At 40.7% G+C, this 18,781-nt stretch overlaps 1 protein-coding gene across 8 annotated transcripts in view; it reads right to left on the reverse strand.

Moving 5' to 3' along the window:
* The window catches only part of LOC109987898 (ankyrin-3-like), a 130,509-nt gene that overhangs the window by 44,368 nt on the left and 67,360 nt on the right, over positions 1-18,781 (reverse strand). For all 8 annotated transcript variants that reach the window (XM_065959612.1, XM_065959615.1, XM_065959613.1 and 5 more), the window contains exons 3-19: positions 18,539-18,637; positions 16,280-16,378; positions 15,115-15,213; positions 13,138-13,323; positions 10,871-10,969; positions 9,775-9,873; positions 8,996-9,094; positions 8,276-8,473; positions 7,669-7,767; positions 7,412-7,510; positions 7,197-7,295; positions 6,893-7,090; positions 5,292-5,390; positions 3,559-3,657; positions 1,446-1,643; positions 1,027-1,125; positions 29-127 (exon numbers count right to left, since the gene is read on the reverse strand). In XM_065959612.1, the coding sequence (XP_065815684.1) occupies positions 29-127; positions 1,027-1,125; positions 1,446-1,643; positions 3,559-3,657; positions 5,292-5,390; positions 6,893-7,090; positions 7,197-7,295; positions 7,412-7,510; positions 7,669-7,767; positions 8,276-8,473; positions 8,996-9,094; positions 9,775-9,873; positions 10,871-10,969; positions 13,138-13,323; positions 15,115-15,213; positions 16,280-16,378; positions 18,539-18,637 (2,067 nt within the window). The remainder of the gene's footprint in view (positions 1-28; positions 128-1,026; positions 1,126-1,445; positions 1,644-3,558; positions 3,658-5,291; positions 5,391-6,892; positions 7,091-7,196; positions 7,296-7,411; positions 7,511-7,668; positions 7,768-8,275; positions 8,474-8,995; positions 9,095-9,774; positions 9,874-10,870; positions 10,970-13,137; positions 13,324-15,114; positions 15,214-16,279; positions 16,379-18,538; positions 18,638-18,781) is intronic.

Consider the following 18,781-nt stretch of genomic DNA (forward strand, 5'->3'; position numbering starts at 1 on the left):
TGTCTTTTTTTTTTTCTTTTTTTTTTACCTTTGTTTTGCCATTTATCCTGGCATGATTCTGCAGCAGGAAGTTTGCCATCTTTGCGTTGCCATAGTGACAGGCCACGTGCAGAGGTGTGTAACCAATCTACAAGAGGAAAGTAGATAGATTAAGAGAAACAGGCATTTAAAGGGCAAGAAGATGAAAATAAAAAAAGGAATATAGTTATGTGTGTCTCCTGGAAGGAACCTCTATTAAAGTCACATTTTCCGAGAGAAAGAACATTTCTTTTTTTTAGGTGCATTTTATAAAAATGTGGTAGGCTAACTATTGTGCAAAAAAACAAAAAAACAGTTTACTCAGGAAATAAAAAAACTGCCTCTTCTTCTTAGCATGCTTTTTCTAGTTGTAAACATGTTTCAAGCTACATCCTATTTCATGTCCTTGTTTATGAATACAGGGCATGATGGTAATGGATTAGATTAGATGAGTGTATAACCTATTTGCTGTAAACAACTGTCCTGTCAGCACAAACACACACACACACACATACACACACACACACACACACACACACACACAACCACACACTCACACGCACGCGCATAACCTCGTGTTGGTCCAACCTTCAGCTGCAGCACCTTTGTCTCAGTGAATGCGAGCAGCCTGTTATGAGGCCTGCGTGTCTTTTTCAATGTAACTGACAGAGAGTGACCAAATAATAGCGCATCATGTAAGTGCTCATGTGCGTGCCTCTTTTTCACTGCAGACCAACCATAAGGACATGATCACCTTTCACTCAAATATCAATCCTTTATTTATGTAGCAAGTGAGATGACTGCAGACGACTGTAATTGTTTCCAAGAGTATATTATGTGTGAGTATATTTTTCCCATGATGAAAATCCAGGAAAATCTTGCTCCGATAGAGAGAAAAAAACACAAACAACCGCTTCTGTGTAAATAAAAGAGGCATGAAACAGCACTATAGAAAAGAAGGTTATCTGTCTGTGTGTATGTGTGCTTATAATATACGTGAAGCTTTACTTTAGTTTGTGGGTTGACATCAGCCCCGTGGTTGAGAAGGACTTCTGCAACATTGATCTTGTCCTCCTGAGCTGCCAAGTGGAGTGGTGTAAGTCCACTCTGGAAATGCAGAAAGGACACACATGAAAACGTGTGAACATAGGAATTCATTTGTGGAGATGACGGTCCAGAACATGACTGCTCTCTCACTAAGGAATCAGAATGCTGGAGAGTTATCTGAAAAGACTAAGGAACAATCTGAAACTAGTCTGCAAACAATGACACTCGTTAGACATTTTTATTTTCAGATAAAATCGTCATAAAGGTCTAGCAATGCTAACATGTTATTTGTTTACAGTACGCTGCTACATTACAGTGAACGAACTAACACTTGTCTTGCATCTGAACATGCTGTTGCATGCTGACGTTCCTACTTTTACCTTATTGCACACGTTAACGTTAGCGTTCTTGGTCAGGAGCAGTGACACCAGGTCCACGCTGCCCTCCTGTGCCGCCAGATGAATGGGGCTGATGCCTTGCCGCGTGACAGCATTGGTGTCGGCGCCGTACTCCAGCAGTGTGGTCCCAATGTCCATTTGGTTCTTTTTGGCAGCAATGTGGAGTGGTGTGTAGCCATTCTGAGGCAGGACAAAGAGATGTATGAGTGTAAGAGTCTTTGATCGAGTTCTTCTCATTCATCTGCATTTGTTGACGAGTCTATCATCCTATTTATGTCATTGAAATGAGAATTGACAGATTATGCAGAAGAAAAAGGGAAGATTTGCACTTGCTGTCTCTTCCGATATAATCAATTCATAGCAGGATCAAATTGGAATTCATTTAAAATACTTTTGACTGTATTATAAGATTATAGGAAGGTCACCGGCTGAACGGCCATCAAATACAACAGGGCATAAATGCATTTTTCTTGTTAATCCCAAATCAAGACCCCAACATAAATCTAATTTAATAGAATCTAACAAAAACTGTCACAAGTGTGTCAAGAAGTGTGTTTTTCACATTTAAGATTCATTTAACATAATGGTCTCAGCTGTGGTTTGACCCACAGGTGTAGTGCCAAATTATGTTCTCTGACCTCAAATAAACACATATTCTTATTCCAAATATAGTCTTAGTAACACTTCTCTTTTCAACAGAAAAAAAAAACAATTTTGGAAAATTTCAATCACAAACTGGATTTTTAACTTGATCTCTAATGGGAAAACTGGGATTATTTGAAGAACTTGTAAATGAACATCTGAAACATCAGAGAAAAGGTTTCTTTAGCTGGCTGAACATATAACAAACACTTGACCAGCAGGGTAACAGCCACCATTCTGACATTCCTAACTTTAGTTACCATGGAGAGGACATGTTTGTAAACTAAAGACTGCATTTAAATACATTTCACTCCCTACTGTGGGTTTACAGACACTCTCTGGGCTGCGTTGAGGTCCACAGAGGGGGTTAAAGAGATTTTTTGGGGGAAAGTGGAGAGAACGCTAGAGTCACTGTCCTCCTTCTGTGAATCAAAATTAAGTCAACAAGTCTTGTTTCATTAGTAAAAATCCTTATTTGAGATCCTCTTTTCTGAGATGAAATGCATGCACCATGTTTTATTTTGCAACTTTGTGATTATACACTGTCAGTATTTATTAGTGCAAACAATGTGAGACAACTCCTTGGGAACACACAGATTCATCCCTTTCCAAAAGCACCAAAATTAGACCAAGCACCAAGCCAAATAAAAAAAAAACCTAATTTATAGCAGGAGAAAGAGAAGGAAAGAGGGCCAGGGAGGGATGACTAAGAGTGCAGGAGGGTGGGAGGCTGGAAAAGTAAAGGAATAAATAGAGACAGATACAGATTAGGAATGAGAGAGCTAACAGAAACAGGAACAGCTAGCAAGCAATAATTCACTTTACAAGCTTTGGGAACTTGTGAAGGATGTCTGTCTACTCTGTCACCCTAACAAGAAACAGAGACTTCCCGCCATATTTTGTTGGCCTGTTGTTCTACTCTTCTCAAACTTGTTCTGTGGTTTTGAAACACAACCAAAACCTGGCAGGAGACTTACCACAACTTAACAATATGTCACTGACCATATGTGTTTGTGGGTTTCAAATACTTTAATACGTTTGCTTTTAATTTGGAACACACAAAATTTACAACCCTTGAGCAAACTTTAAAAACTGTCTGGTTCTTTGAAGTAGAGACCCTGGATTATTTCACAACCTTTTGTAACAAATTATCAGTTATACTTTATGACAATTTTAAAACGCAGCATCAAATAAACCACCAAGCAGAAAAAACGCCAACTGTGTAAAGCTAAACCTTGTCTGGTCAAGTGATTTCAAAGATTTTCCAAACTCAAAGAAAAAGCAGTCCAATCACTCACAACATCAAACACAAGACCAGATGTGATGGGAGAAAAATGGGTGAGCGTTAGATCTTGAACAGATGTACTTTACATAAGGATTATTATATTAATGGTCAGAGATGACACCAAGCCAGGTGATTTTATTGTGTGCATATGTGGGTTTGTGTGGATACCTTGGCGGCAGCATGTGGAGAAGCTCCCTGATCCAGCAGCAGCAGAGCCACTCTCTGATTATCGTAGTGAGCGGCTACATGCAGTGGAGTTAGCCCGCTCTGAAACACCCACACCAACACACACACATACGAGTACACAAACATCCGCAGACACACAAGCATGCAACACATCACCAGGTTAGAAAGTCACTGCACACACACACGAGCACAATCCCGCAGGTAAGTAGAATGAAAGAATCAGAGCAATGCAGAAACGCGATGAGAAATGTATATTCAAGTGATGGAAGCTAGTTAGTACAGAGAACAGTTTAGAGCAACAACCTCATGCTGAAATATAGAAGAAGAAGAAGCTTCAAAAAGATGACACTATGAGTCGGAGGTCTGAGAGCAATGGTGTGATTTTCTTTCCTGCATCACTAGTAGACGTTGTAGCATTAGAGTAGAATTTTTACTAGCAGCAGCACCAGCAGCAACATGTTGTTTTTATTGTTCACGGTTTAAAGAGCGTCCTCCAGACTGTACAACCAGACCTGAGTCACCAGGATGCTCAACAGGCAACTGGTGTTTCCAGCACATTAAACAAACACTTGCATTTATTCTGAAAAATAGTGCAGAGTGTGTCATGAAAAGCCCATGAGCTATTGCAATGCATTGTTACAACTCTGCACAACATTACTTGGGGTTCAAATACTCTTTTGTTTAAAAGGTAAGTAAACTTAATAAGTATTTAATCTCATCTTTACAGAAAATTAGAGTGCTTAAATTCAAAGAAAGGCCTTGAGGTTTGGCTTTGTGTTCAGACTGATCAATGTGACTGATTTTAGCATGACACCAACAAACAGTGTGGAATCGTCATTATCATACCTGGCTACCATTACGGTAAATGCTCTCAGATGGTGGCACACAGACATACAAATCCAGCCAACACCATAATCAGTGCCAGTAAGCCTGTATGTGAGAATGTGTACACAAATGTTGTCTCCCAAGGTGCATGTGGAGGAGGAATGGGCGCATTTCATGAGGGGGAATAAATGAGAATGTACCCCAAAGGCTTTTATAAAAGTACAAGCATCTGTTTGTTGTGTTATCCAGGGATCACTGACACTCCTCCACAAAACCACCTCTATCGCCCCTGTTTCCAGCTGTAGCTTGGGAAATACAACTCCAGAAGTGTCCTGTTTACTCTCTGGGAGACAGGCTGAATAAGACTAAGCAACAGAAAGAGCTTTGGGATGATTGATGATCACAATATCTGAAATACTTCCTAATTTTAGTCATTTGTTGGAAAGATCTCAGAAGGCAAGTTGAATAAAATGTAGAATTAAAATGGGTCTGAGATAACGCAAAAAGGCACGTTTGTGTAATATTCTCCTGCAGAGGCTTTGTACTTCGTGATAAAAGATTACCTTCTTCATTTTGCTGCTCATAATCCCTTTGGCTGTGTTGAATATGTTTCCTAGTGCTTATATTTTATGTTAGCTGGAATTTCTAAGGATTATTTGAAACTATGGCACTGATCCTGTAACACCTTGACGTTAGTTGCTTGTATTGACGATGCAGAAATCTGAGTTTATACTCTTGTTGCCTTAATTTTTCTCTGAGCTGCATAAGAGTGTCTTGTAAAAGGCACCCCCCTCCTCAGAAAGCGTATGCTTCCCTACAGGTCGAAGTTTTGGACAAGATTTAGATGAACTCTAACATGAGTGTGTAGCGCAACTGGACAGATAGCTCACCTTTCCTGCAGCATCAGGCGAAGCCCTTTTCTGTAAGAGGAGACTGGCTACCTCCATCTTGCCATACTTTGCTGCCACATGCAGGGGGCTGAACCCTTTCTGTTGGGCACAAAGGAAGACACTGAATAAAAGACAGTGGGAAGATGGAGAGCAATGAAAGGATGGTGACGGTAGAGATCGTTATTCAAACAGGAAGAGATTGTTTGCGTTGTTTAAGGAGAGCCTTCTGCTGGTCGGGGTCAAGTTCTTCTCCACAACAACATAGTTTCTCACAGACTTGAGAGGAACTCTTCTGAATTACATTTTTAAGCAAAAAATAAATAAATAAGCATTTATGTTAAACATGAAATTCTTGAAAATGTTTTGTTTTAACTCATGTCTTTTTTGGATAATATTTAGCATAAAATTAAGGTTAAAGACATTTTCAAGATAAAAAAATGCAGATGTACGCTATTTTGAAGCAAGGATTTTGACAAATATATATCATGGAATGCAACACTAAAATGTAAGCTGACCAACAAATAACTATAACATTATGAGTATGAGTAATTCAGTAAGAGCACCAAATAAACTAAAGACTGTTTTAAGGGATGTGATACCCTGAGAGACTAACCCATAGGCCCTTATTTCCTCTTGTATTCCATATCTATATTTAACAGCTGTATAATGTGATCATCTTAATCTTTGCTTCCTTCCTGTGTGTATGTGGAGATATTTTAAGACATTAGGTCATATTTTCCAGAGGAATGTGGGACTCCCACAGATTCCCATTCCATGCTCTGAAACACTTGACCTCAATTGTGTGATGGGTTCGGTCCGTTTTCACACAGTTTGGATGATGATTTGGAAAACAAAGGGTGACTGTGAGTTTGAGGTGTTTTTAGAATCAGGTTCCTTTATGTAAAAATGTTTCACAGACATAAGAGGTTTAATTTTAATTTCTCTGTTCCCCAGATTGGTATGACATCATTTGGACAGCTGACGTAGGTGATGTCCCAAAAGATGTGTGTGAGAGAGAGACAGAGAGTTAAAGAGAGAGAGAGAGAGAGAAAGAGCACTGGCACCATGGGGTTTACCCTTCATTAAACTGTTCCACTGATAAAGGGTCACCTTCAAAGAAAACCCCCCAGCAATAATATACACACGTACAACGAGACTACTCCACTTCTCTGTTTGACCTTGATATGTGCGGTTAGACCACCATCACTAAAAAATGATGTAATATGTGCAAGGCTGACTCCCTGGATCAAATTAAAAAATCCTAAATTTACTTTCCCAAAACTGTCATTTGAATGTGAGCAGTGTAAAAAAAGATGTGACTCCACTGTGTGGTAGCACATACCATGGTTGAGTGTTGTAGGCAGAAGTCTATGAATCCTTCTTTATTATAACTAAGCAGCAAAAAACTATGACGAATAAACATGACAATACAGCACAATGGAGGTTATTTCAAATGGACACTGGTGCCCACTGGTGGAGATACATGGCATAAAAAAAAAATGTGGTTGTTGTTTTCAGATGGCTTTAAATGAATGTGATGTCAAGTGAGGGGAAAAGAGACATCAGACTCCATGTCTTTAAACATTTAAATAAGTTCCCACCTTAGTGGAAGAAGAGAGCGAGGCCCCGTTCTCTAGCAACATGGCAGCAACATCCTGGTGTCCTTCCCGGGCAGCCAGGTGTAGGGGGGTGTAGCCTGAGGTGGTGGCAGCGTTGGCAGAGGCGCCGCACTGCAGCAGCTGTTGTACGATGTCGACTTTGCCCAGCCGACTGGAGATGTGCAACGCTGTCTGGTCGTCCTGCGGAGAAGGTGAAAGCGACTTTTGGCCCCGTATTTCATCGTTCTATGCTTCATTTTGTTTGCTTCACAACACAGTGATTAATAATGCGGCTCAGTGCTCTAACCTTGGACTTGGTCTCCACCTTGGCTCCGTTCTTAAGCAGGTATCGGACTACGTCTGCCTGGCCTGCCCTCGCTGCCATGTGGAGAGCCGTCTCACCTCGCTGGGAGCCACACAGACACAGTCGTCAGCAGGAGAGTTTCATAGAGAACTATTTGAATTCTGAACAGAGGAACTTATTTTAGATATATTTAGCATCATTACAAATAATCCACTCACCACGTTGGTTGTGTTGGGTGAGGCGCCGTGCTGCGTCAGTGCATGGACAATGTTCTCATGACCCATGAAGGCTGCAACATGGATCGGCGTCAGGCCAGACTATAGAGAACCAGACATGAGCAATAGCACTAAAAATACAACACAAGCAAAGCTTTGAAAGACTAAAAATAGGTTGAATCAAAGACATGCAAATCAAAGGGCAAAGCACAATGTATTCAATGGTGCAGCTCAAACACAAACTCAGTTTTCAGTTGTACCTCAGTGACAGCCTGGATAGACGCCCCATGTTTTAGAAGAAGCTCCATCACTTTCACTCTGTTCTTCTTGCAGGCAATGTGAAGCGGCGTGAAACCATTCTTCACATAGAGACAGGGGAAAAAAAAACATTCACTACTGCAGAATCTTTGCAGCTGTACTGTAGCCATAAAACATCTATATAGCGTGTATGATGTAGGTTCAATGTGCTGCTGCTGTCACAAGACAAGCTTGTAAAGATTTTTCACTCACAGTAAAACATTTCTCCTGCCTAAATGACAAATACTGTATACAACAATATAATTACGAGATGCTTTTTTTTTCAATACAACAATATAACTTTTTAATAATGAAAAATAAATAAATTGTGACACACTGAGGTGTGCCCAGCTGGGTGAACCTGAGGAAGCTACAGGCGAAGCTATTGTTCACTCACAATAAAGTGACAGTAAAGTAATTTTTAGTGTGCCACGTTTTATTTCATTTTCATTGCATGTTCCTGCAACTGACCGGCACCTGAAAACATAGGTTGTCTGTGCACGTGGTACCGTGCTGGTCATTAATATCACTTTTTACTTTAACCTCCATGCCCCGCCCTCTTGTCCCTACCAGAGCCTTGGCGTTAGGGTTGGCCTTCTTGTCCACGATGAGCTTTGCCACCTTGTAGTGACCACAGTGAGCGGCGACGTGCAGCGCCGTCAGGTAGTCATTGGTAACGTCATCCACTGGGACGTCATGCTGGAGCAGGAACTGGACACAGTTCAGGTGGTCCCCCTGAGTGGCCATGTGGAGCGGAGACAGGCCGTTCTATAGTGGGAGGGAAAGAGAGGGAAAGAAAGAGAGAGAGAGGGAGAGAAAGAGAAAGAGACAGAAACAAACACACACGCAGACGGACACATAGACAGATGGACAGACAGACACAGTAAGTTAGGGCGTGACTGTACGCTGCACAGACAGACTGTGAAGGAAGTTGCTGAGAAGGTTACAGGAGCATTGTTATAACGAGGTCATTACAACAATGTCTATTTTGTTACACTGGTCGTCCTGCGCGGTCAAACTGTAGGGCTACGCCGCGGAGACAGGCTGTTCTGGAGAGGCCGCACACACGTTATGGAGACAATGCGACAACACTACAGCAACAACAACAGTCCTGCTATGTGATTGGTTAACAGATTGTTAAATAACTAAAAAAAAGTTTGGTCAAGCTAGTTGAAACAAACAAAAATGAACTGTAATCTATTTCCTGTTTTATAAAAACTGTTGTAAAAAACTGTGACTTTCTGTTCTAAGCTAAGCAGCGTCTCCTAAATGAATCGTCCCAGTAGCTACCTTGGTCTTGGACAGGAAAGGAGCTCCTCGGTCTAGTAGGATCTCTACCACCTGCTCGTGCCCGCTCCTCGCGCCACAGTGAAGAGGTGTTAGCCCGTCCTAAAAAAGAAAAATGATAGCAAATGTTCCTAACAAATCACAGGAGACAAAATAAAAACATGATCCCTTTCCTAGCTTCAATTTTAAAATCAAATGTATTACGCACTGCATACTGTGGTGTGCACTAGTGTTGCATCTTTATAATTATACAAAGAGCACAACGAGACCTAATCTATATGTAGGTAAAGTGTCATGAAATAACTTTTAAGTGATTTGGTTCTGTATAAATAAAAACAGGTTGATTGAATTTGAGTGTTGTATTGCAGCCACATTTTTAAAATGAATATTTTACATGGGTTGAGAAAACCATTTGATGACATGGTCAAATGGTTAATGTGACATATTACAAATCTCTGAATCAAATTACTTAACAAACATAATTAAGTAACTGATAGATAAACTTCACAAAACAGCAGGAAACACCACTGACTAAGGTGTTGTATGGAGGTTTTTTCCCCCACCAAATAGCTGCTCTTTACTCATCTGTACGCATACTGGTGAATAAGAACCATTTGTAAAATGTGCATTGAAGACAGAAAAGTCAGCCTGATAAACTTCAGGAAATGATTTCTACTTTCTTTAGAAATCCAGTATAACCAGGATACTTCAAGGAGACTTAATATTCTTCATTTCGGTACTCCTTGCATTTTTTTAAAGGACGCCTTGGTCTGAGCTCCTACCTTGGTCTTTGCATCGATTTTGGACCCTCTGTCCAGCAACAACTTGACCATGTTGCTGTTTCCCCGTTTTGATGCCACATGTAGCGGTGTGATGTCATTCTGAACAAAAAAAAAGTGGAAATCAAGGTTTAATTCAGCAGTCACATCAGATGTTTAAGTTTAAAATTACAACATTGACCCCTCGTCTATTCAAAATATATAATTAAATCAAAATGATTAAATAGATCTGAAACATGTTACCCTGTGGACTGTAGATTGTAGTGCTTGTATTTGCTTAATACTAACCCAACGCCCACTTGATTAAAGGGACATAGCATTTCATTATCTAATTGGATAGATAAATAGCTCCACTGTTAAACACTATCTCTCCTCACTGCTGAAGCATGACTTTTAAGTTCCAACCTGTAATCAGTGTCAAAAAGCAGCACACACACACACATACACACACACAAACACTGCTCTACACACCCATTGATATAATTACAGACCAATGCTGGATGTAAATAGCTAATGTCTGGGGTATAAAACAAACACATTTGAATGGTACCCACTCTTTTTTTAAATATCCACATCAACCAGCGACAATCCTACTCTTCTAATGACATCACAGCATTTCGCAGTGAGACTGCAGCCATGTGAAGTGAAGTGATGCAACTGTAATGAACACTCAGAGGCATCTCATCTAATGTGACACATATACTGCTGTTTATTCTGTTTAACGGAGAGGAAGGATTATTTTCTTAATGCCCACTGGAAATAAATGATAATCATGCCCACTTGCATTGTTTACAGAATGAATGCACATGCAGAAAAATTCAATTATGTTAGAAAACTATACAAACCATAAGACAAGCTGACAATAGAATTACTTATACTTATATAGCTTTTTATTTTCAAACCTAAATGTTATTATTCACCTATATTATTATTATTATTATATTTATTGTTCGCTTACAAAAAAAGTGACAGTAAAGTAATTTTTGTTGTGCAGCGGATTATAAAAATAAGCATATGTTAGCATTATATATCCCTGTTGTTCACCTTTAATGTTTGTAGTAGTACCCCTCCCAAACAGCAGAGGGCAGAAAAAACTCACCCGAGCCATGAAGTCCACAGCTGCCCCTCTGTTCAGCAGTAGCGTGGCCACGTTTATGTTGCCATAGTGAGCGGCGATGTGTAAGGGGGTGAAACCACTCTGATGATTTGAGAAAGGCGGACACACACAAAATCAGACACACACACGCGCACACACACAGGCACACACACACACACACACACACACGCACACAAATTACAAACTATGAAACAGACAACACATGTAGAGTTCAGTTCAGACCTTTACACTGTTTACAGCAGTCTAAACATGTGGTGGACGTACAGTCACAAACTATCAGACAAGGACACACTCTACTACACACTGTAACACCTGACCTTCCTCACAGTATCAGAGAAAGTCCCTTTTAATGAAGCATCAACCATGGACCAACAGAGTGCTGACAACAAGAGAGGTTTAGATTCAGACCTTTAATGTGCGGCATGGTACTAAAATATGACTCATTAGACTAAAATAGTGAGAGGAAAAAAAAATCCTGAAATAGGCCTTTCTGAATATATAACTCACATTTCAAAACTCTGAAGGTAAAAGCTGATAATCTATACAATCTCATTTAAAACATCCTGATGATCTTAGTGTGCAAAATTTGTCCTGCAAATGACCCTAATGTCCATGTGTTCACATCTTGAGTTAGAGTTAATTTCCTGGCAAAACCCCCTGGCTTAGAGAGTAACAGCTGTGAAAGCAACAGAAGAACACTGGAAACAATCTCTTCAATGATTAAATGAGTCTCATATTAGGCTATCTAAATATCAGAATCGCAAAATCAAACAACCAATAATCCAGCGGGGAGCAGGTGTCTCTCACATCCTCTGCTTGACACCTGGAGTCCCATTCAAAAACACTACAAGTATGAATCATTTTGGAAGATATTTTCTCACCTCAAAGTAAGGTAACTGCACAATCTGTTTTGTGTAAGTGTAATTAAAATCATACAGTACTATATACTATATGTGAGCTGCTTTCTGTAACTTTCCTTTTTCCAATATAAATGTTGTTTACCACGATGCAGGGCCTCAGATCAACAGAGCAGTTTTTGGATGAATCATATCAGATAAGTGGTCAGCCTGCCAAAGCCTGAAACAATGCCAACCAAAACAGGCACACACACAGAGTGTGACCGCCTGGCTTTGGTGTGACGAATGGGTCCTTGTTACCACAGAAGCAGAGTTGAGGTTGCTTGTTTTTTTGTTGTTGTTTTTTTTTTTTGGTCCCATGCGAAATGCTTTAGGTGCCATGGTTCATAACTAGAAGTTCCTAAATCTAAGAAAAGCACTAAGTACACTGAAAAGACTTTCCTTTTATGTTCTAGAAGGCTTGGCTCCTTCACAGCTTGGAGGGGGTTTGGTTGCCATGCAGGTTATTGACAAACCATCGTTATCCAATGAATGATAACCACATTTCATGCTAACACAGGTTATCATGTTAATCAGTTTCATGGACGGACTGTCACATAAAGACAACATTTTGTCAACAGTCAAGAATATTTTGCCAAAAATAACAGCGGAAGCTTCAATTTTGGACACCATGAAACTATTAGGACATAGCAAACAAACCTAGACACCCAAGTCCCCAGCCTGTCGGTATTAGTGAAACATGCGCTACTCCTCTATGACTTCCTCTATGGCTACAGATACATGAATCAAGCAATGCAGAAGAACATGAGAGTTAAAATGGAAAAGGGGAGTGAAAAAGGGCTGCAGAATCACTACTGCATCAAGTCAGGGGCACTGAAGTGTTTGTTGTTGTTTTCCACAGTTTATATGACTTGCGATGGAGAGGACTAAGTAATGTACAGAGTAGAGGTGTACCTCTGTTGTTCTATTCACCATCATCTACAATGTCAGCCAAGAGAGGAGAGAACGGGCAGTTAGTGAGCAAAAAAAACCAGAGAAGAGCCTCCACTGACAGGCAGGGAGGAGCAGAGAGAGGGGAGAAGGAGCTCAGTGAAAGACAATATAACGCAAAAAGAAAAAAAAAATTCATAAAGAAGATTTTAAGTTTGACAAACATACAATTAAAAAAACATGCACATTTCCCCTTTTTTTTGCCAAAAGAGCATTGAAGGGAAGATTAAACCAAGACAGAAGAAGAGAAAAATTCAGCGGGTAATAAAACTTGCATCAATAATTCAAAAAAACAATTAAACAATCAAAGAATGAGATTAAAAAAGAAAAAAAAGAAAGAAGCAACCATCTGAAGCTCCACCACCAGCACCAGAGACTGTCCTCATCAGCTACAGGACTCACCTTGGACTCAACGTCAGCGTTGTGGTCGTTCTGTAGGAGCAGGGCCGCGGCCTTGGTGTCGTCCTTGCGGGCAGCGATGTGCAGGGCAGGTAGTCGTACCTTGCCCTTTGTATCGTTCTCCAAAAGCAGGGAGACGACCTGGTCATGGCCCTGCTGTAGCGCCACTGCCAGAGGGGTGAAGCCATCCTGCAGGTGAGGGCAAACAGAGAGGTGCTCACTGGGGCCGTATCAACTATAGTGTATGATTGGATGGGTTATATGGGTAGGGGGTAGGTTAGGAGCAGGTTATCTGATCTTTGGGGCTCCATAACAACTTTTGCTGGATTATAAGGTGAGCAAAGCAAGACTCCTGAGTACTGCAGAAGTTTTAGAGCATGTTTTACTAATAGATATACAAAATATATGTAAAAAATATACTTGAGTCTGAAAGGAGAAGACGCTGAAAGTTGGTCAGCAGGTTCTCGTCCTAAATTGTCAAATACTGACGCTTCTTCACAGCCCCTGACGTCTCATACAGAGGCTCAAACCAGCCTTAACTGTCCATATGAGACGCACCAGGCTTTAGAATAACTCTTTGCTCATATAGACCTATATATACCTTTTACAAGGTAAAACCCGCCTTTTTATCATTTCTTATTATAAACATGTAACTGTTCATCAGGCAACTTTTGGTTTTACAACCGTATTTAGAACGCCTGGGTATAAGAGGCTTATCAAACATAAAGGATCTAAACATTTTTCATAATACTAAATCAAGTGAAACTACAAAATTGTGTTTAATTATGAGAATTTCTCCTGAGCCAGATAAGAAATTGCCTTTTGATCATAAATGGTGGTTCAATTAGTTTGCTTTTAAGTTTCCATTATCTACTCTCTGGTTTTACTTTTGAATGGCTCCTTGGGACATCTCGATAAAATGATCTTATTGATACTTAAAACAAAAACAAACTCTTGAATTCAGACCTTGAGACCGTTTGATCTGATAACAGCATTTAGAGCAGTAAATCTCAACTGAACATGCTGTTTGACAAACAGATGTTGAGGATTCTGAACATTTCCTGCCTGCTCACCATATAGGACACTAATGGCAGTTACATAATGAGAGGAGAGGATGGAAAAGGCCCACGTCTCTCTCCCACACACACACACACCACAGATGCATAATTCAGCTGAGAGCTTCCACTGCATATTGTAGGTTTGAATGTGTTTGCACGGAGAAGAAATAGTGAGCGAGTGTTCATTTGTCATCTGCACAAGAATGGAATGTGTGTGTGTGTGTACATGTGAGGAAATGTTCTATCTGTATTGAAGTCCTAAGAGGAATCATGTGTTCCAACATGTGGCTAAAATATGTAAACAAACAAACTGTTGACCTGGGGTTTCCATCCCACATGCCTGTGTGTGTGTGTGTGTGTGTGTACGTGTGGGGAATCTTAAAGAGTATGTGTGTGTGTTCCACAGGCTGAGCAGCGTATATCAGAGCAATAATGGCAGCAGCACCCGTGGAGGAGAGGCAGCGAGCGGAGAGGACCTCATCTGTGACCCGCTCAAGGTCACTCTGCCTCCTCCACCACCATACACTACCAATCAATGAGCTCTGCCTAGTCCCTCATGAAGAGACAGGGTGGGAGGAAGGAGGGAAGGGGAGGAGGCGGGGCAGGGCGGGCAAAGAGGGATGATGGGAAGACGGAGCGGGAATGTGAGACAGAGAAGATGAGAAACAGATACAGAGAGACGGGGAAAAGAAGAGAGGAGGACAAAGAGACAAAGTGCAGAGTCAGCAGGGTGAGGGGGGTGGTAAAAGGAGGAAACAGAGGAAGAAAGGAGATGAAGGTGGTTAGTACAACAGATGTAAAGACCTAACATGACTGAGACAGAAACATACTGTACGACTAGAAGTGCACACACGTTTAGCACGCACACACACATATATATATATATATATACAGTAAGCACACTCTCAAATGTATACAGTACCTCAGTGGCCATACTCTGGCTGGCGCTGTTCTCCAGAAGGAACCGCACCACCTCAAGGTGGTTCTCCTGGGCTGCCATGTACAGAGGGGTGAAGCCATTCTGAGAACAAGAAACCACATATACATTCATACATCAGACTCAAGACTCAGCTTTGCTACAATGCTGAAAAAGTAGTTTTATTTTGTCCAGGATTTTTTATTTTTATTTTTTTTCTGATTCTAGGAGTTTTTTTCAACATGTGTCTGTGCCTCAGTGGTAAAGTGGGTCATCTCTCAATCAAAATATTAACAATTTCAATCCCCTACTCCTGCAGTCTACATGTCAAAGTCAATGAACACTAAGGTCACTGAACACTGACGCAGGAGCTAAAAAAATATATTTATGATACATTTCTAGTCACTTAAAACAAAAGAAACTTTCCAATTTGAATTTATTGCACTTGTAACAAGTTGTTTTGTCAATACAGTATCTCCTTTTCATCCTTGGCTGAACTGTAATGTGAACCAAAGGAAGGATTGAGATTCTTCACTCTCTTTCAGAGTTTAGGATTTTGATTTCTAGCCACTTTGTTTCCAGTCTTTTAATCAATCTATATTGTCTATGTAATTGATTATAAGTGTTTGTTGTTTGTTTGTGTGTGTTCTTGTTTTATAGTGAATGTAATCTCGCAGCACTAGAAATGAGGGAAACCTTCATGTCTTTTGGAGAATAAATAAAGGTTTGAAATGAAATGAAATAATAGACAAAACTGAGTGTTAGATACACAGACACAAACATCTCACTGAGAAATCGCTAAGACTTATCTGTTGCTGTTACATAAAATACTCGCTGTTTCGGGGGTTTGTAAAGAACAAAAGGAAAGACCAGTGCTTGAAATCTTTCCTGTCACCTTGATCTGAGAGCGCTCAACGTAAAATGCAAAGACAGCAGCTTCCCTGAGAGGCAGAGGCCTAGTTGGCACGAAGCCAGAGTGTGTCAATGAGGATCGTTCCTCTGAGCGATTCCCTCAATGTGATGCAGTAGCATTCAAACTGTTGGGTGCATCACAGCAGTCATTAAAGTTATACTAAAAATCTTAAATTAACTGTATATCACGAGGACCACGTGGTCATTTTGACATTCATTGCGTGCATGCGCGTGTCTGCACATGTGTAGTAAATCCCACCTGAGATTGTGCGTTGACATTGGCTCCATTAGTGACCAGCTCTTTGACGACTTCCGTTTGGCCGGCCAGAGAGGCTATGTGCAGAGCAGTGTTTCCTTTCTGGATTACATGAAACAAGCAGAGGAATGTGCGTTAAGCTCTGCTCCACCTGTCCCACTGTGTCATTGTGTGTGTTAGTGTCCTGTACATATCCATGTCAGTATCACTGTGCTAAAGTGACGCCAACCACACTTCTGGCATTCCTGTTCCTGGCATGCCCCCTGCCTGCTCTGCCAACAATGTGTCACTTCCGATAGCCCACGTCGCTCACATAAATGAGTCCCCCGCTGAGCCTCGGCTGTAAATAAAACTACAGGAGGCTTTTTATGAACCTGTGCAGGTCGTTGCGCAGTCAGAGCTGACCCCCCAGCCTTTCTGCTGGCCGCATGATACTGGGCTCGGATATTCACAAGAAGGGTTGTGAAGCAAGTACTTATCATCTGTCACGTACTGTAAACTGGAGCTGGAAGATCAGATAGGCATTCTTACTGAGGCACAGGGCAGATTCATAAAGCAGCAAAGGACTGTTTGCTAAATAAAGAAAATAGTTTGTTTGCTTTAGTGACACTTTGCGAACTGTGAGGATTAAACTATCAGTTTAAAATGGTAACTATAAATTGAAGCTGTTTTAATCCGTGTTACGTGTTATCTCACTGACTTTGCTCTACCAAAGCCTTTTCAAAGATTATGGCCTTCTGTATGGATACAATTAATGCCATGGAATTGTAATTCTCATCGTAACTTGTTCTTTGTTGAGAGTGGCATTCAGTCCACTCAGTGTTTTTAAGAAGTGAAGACACTAATAGACAGCCAGACTACCTTTTTATTGATTTGCCATCATTCAATCATAACATTATTTTTTTCTGCCATGGTTTTTGTTCACAGCTAAAAAAAAAAAAACTGACAATAATATTAGCCAAGTACTGCATGACTTTTCTGGAAACAGTTCAGTTCAGATGCAGGTGTGTTATGCTAGTAGTAGCTAATATAGCCTTGGGCTGCATGTCTCTAACATAGATCAGGGGGGAGTTACAGAAGTGTAGTAAACTCCTCTTTGTTTTTTTAGCTCCACAGATTTTGGAACTTGAAGTTTTTAGCCCCAACCAATGCTTCCTAAAGTGACATCACCCAAACCAACAATGGCCACACCCCTGTGCCCTTGCACAAGGTACAAAACCCTGAACTAAAGATTTGCACTGATAGCAATTACCTCCCCAAAAATGACATGTAGAATTTAAGAAAAAAATCATTATAATTTAAATGTAATTCCTAACAGTTAGGACTGGACCATAAACACCTCTATGGCATAAACGTGTGAACGGAAAAACTTTCTCTGAAAGGTAAATGGACTCCTCTCTGACACGTTCCACATTGTAAGCTGCAAAAGTGTTTCTCGAGGCTAATGAACCGAGGAAAAGGCCTGTTGTTTAATTCTTCCACATCAAGCTACAACAAACTTAACTGGAGCTATTAAAACACCCCAAAAGCCTCAATTTAAACACTCTGTGACTGCAGTTAGTTATCCTCGATAGCAATGTCCTCCTGATTATCTTCATCAGCTGCATAAAATAGAAATTTACAGACATCGGGGTGCAGGCAGTGGATTCCCAAGTTCTCAAACTAATCCCCAAACATCCTCGGGGTCACAAAAGAGAGACGCTTTAATTGGGGAGATTTACTCCTTGATGTTGAATATTTCATCGTGCCCTGTGTTTATGTCTGCACTAGGCTTGTGGCCTGTGGCAGAGAGGCTGAACCACATGTTAAATAGGAGTGAAAAAACCTTCTGGGATCAAATTTGAATATTTTTTTCAATGGCTCTCCTTTCAACGTTTAGCATCAGAGTAAAGATGCTTCAAAATAAATAAAAAACACAAGATTAAGTACAACACTACTACTGTTTCTGATTTGGCCTACCTTTTTTCCTTCTTACAAATACTTCCAACAAAAACTCTTGACTGAAGTTACTCTAAACCTCTCTTGCTGTACTCTGACATACATTTCTTTTTCCTGCTTATTCCTCTCTCCTTTTTTTCCAGCAGCAATCCCCATGGCTATCATTAAATATTGATCCATTAACAAGCCCCAACAAAGGCTGCACACTTACAGCAGTCACACTGTAGCTGCATGCTGTTTAATCCTGCAGCACAGCCATGTTTTTGTACTGGATCCAAATATAGTCCATCTGAGCCATGATAGGTGACGGGGGGCGGGTCTTACCTTAGTGGCTGCATCCACAGCGGCTTCGAGCTTCAGCAGCTCAGCAACAACCTCTACATGCCCCTCCTTGGAGGCTAGATGGAGAGCGTTTAGACCATTCTGAGGAGCAAACACATTTAGTGGCATATGTGTAACTCATACCCTAGGTGAGTTAATGTGTCATTGTGGGTAAATGGTGATGGTGGGGGACCCTGCTTGTTACAGCGGTCAGGTGTAAGTGTGAAGAAACAAATAATCCATTGT

This window comes from Labrus bergylta, chromosome 10 (genome assembly GCF_963930695.1).
Source record: "Labrus bergylta chromosome 10, fLabBer1.1, whole genome shotgun sequence".
In the NCBI taxonomy this organism is placed as follows: domain Eukaryota; kingdom Metazoa; phylum Chordata; class Actinopteri; order Labriformes; family Labridae; genus Labrus; species Labrus bergylta.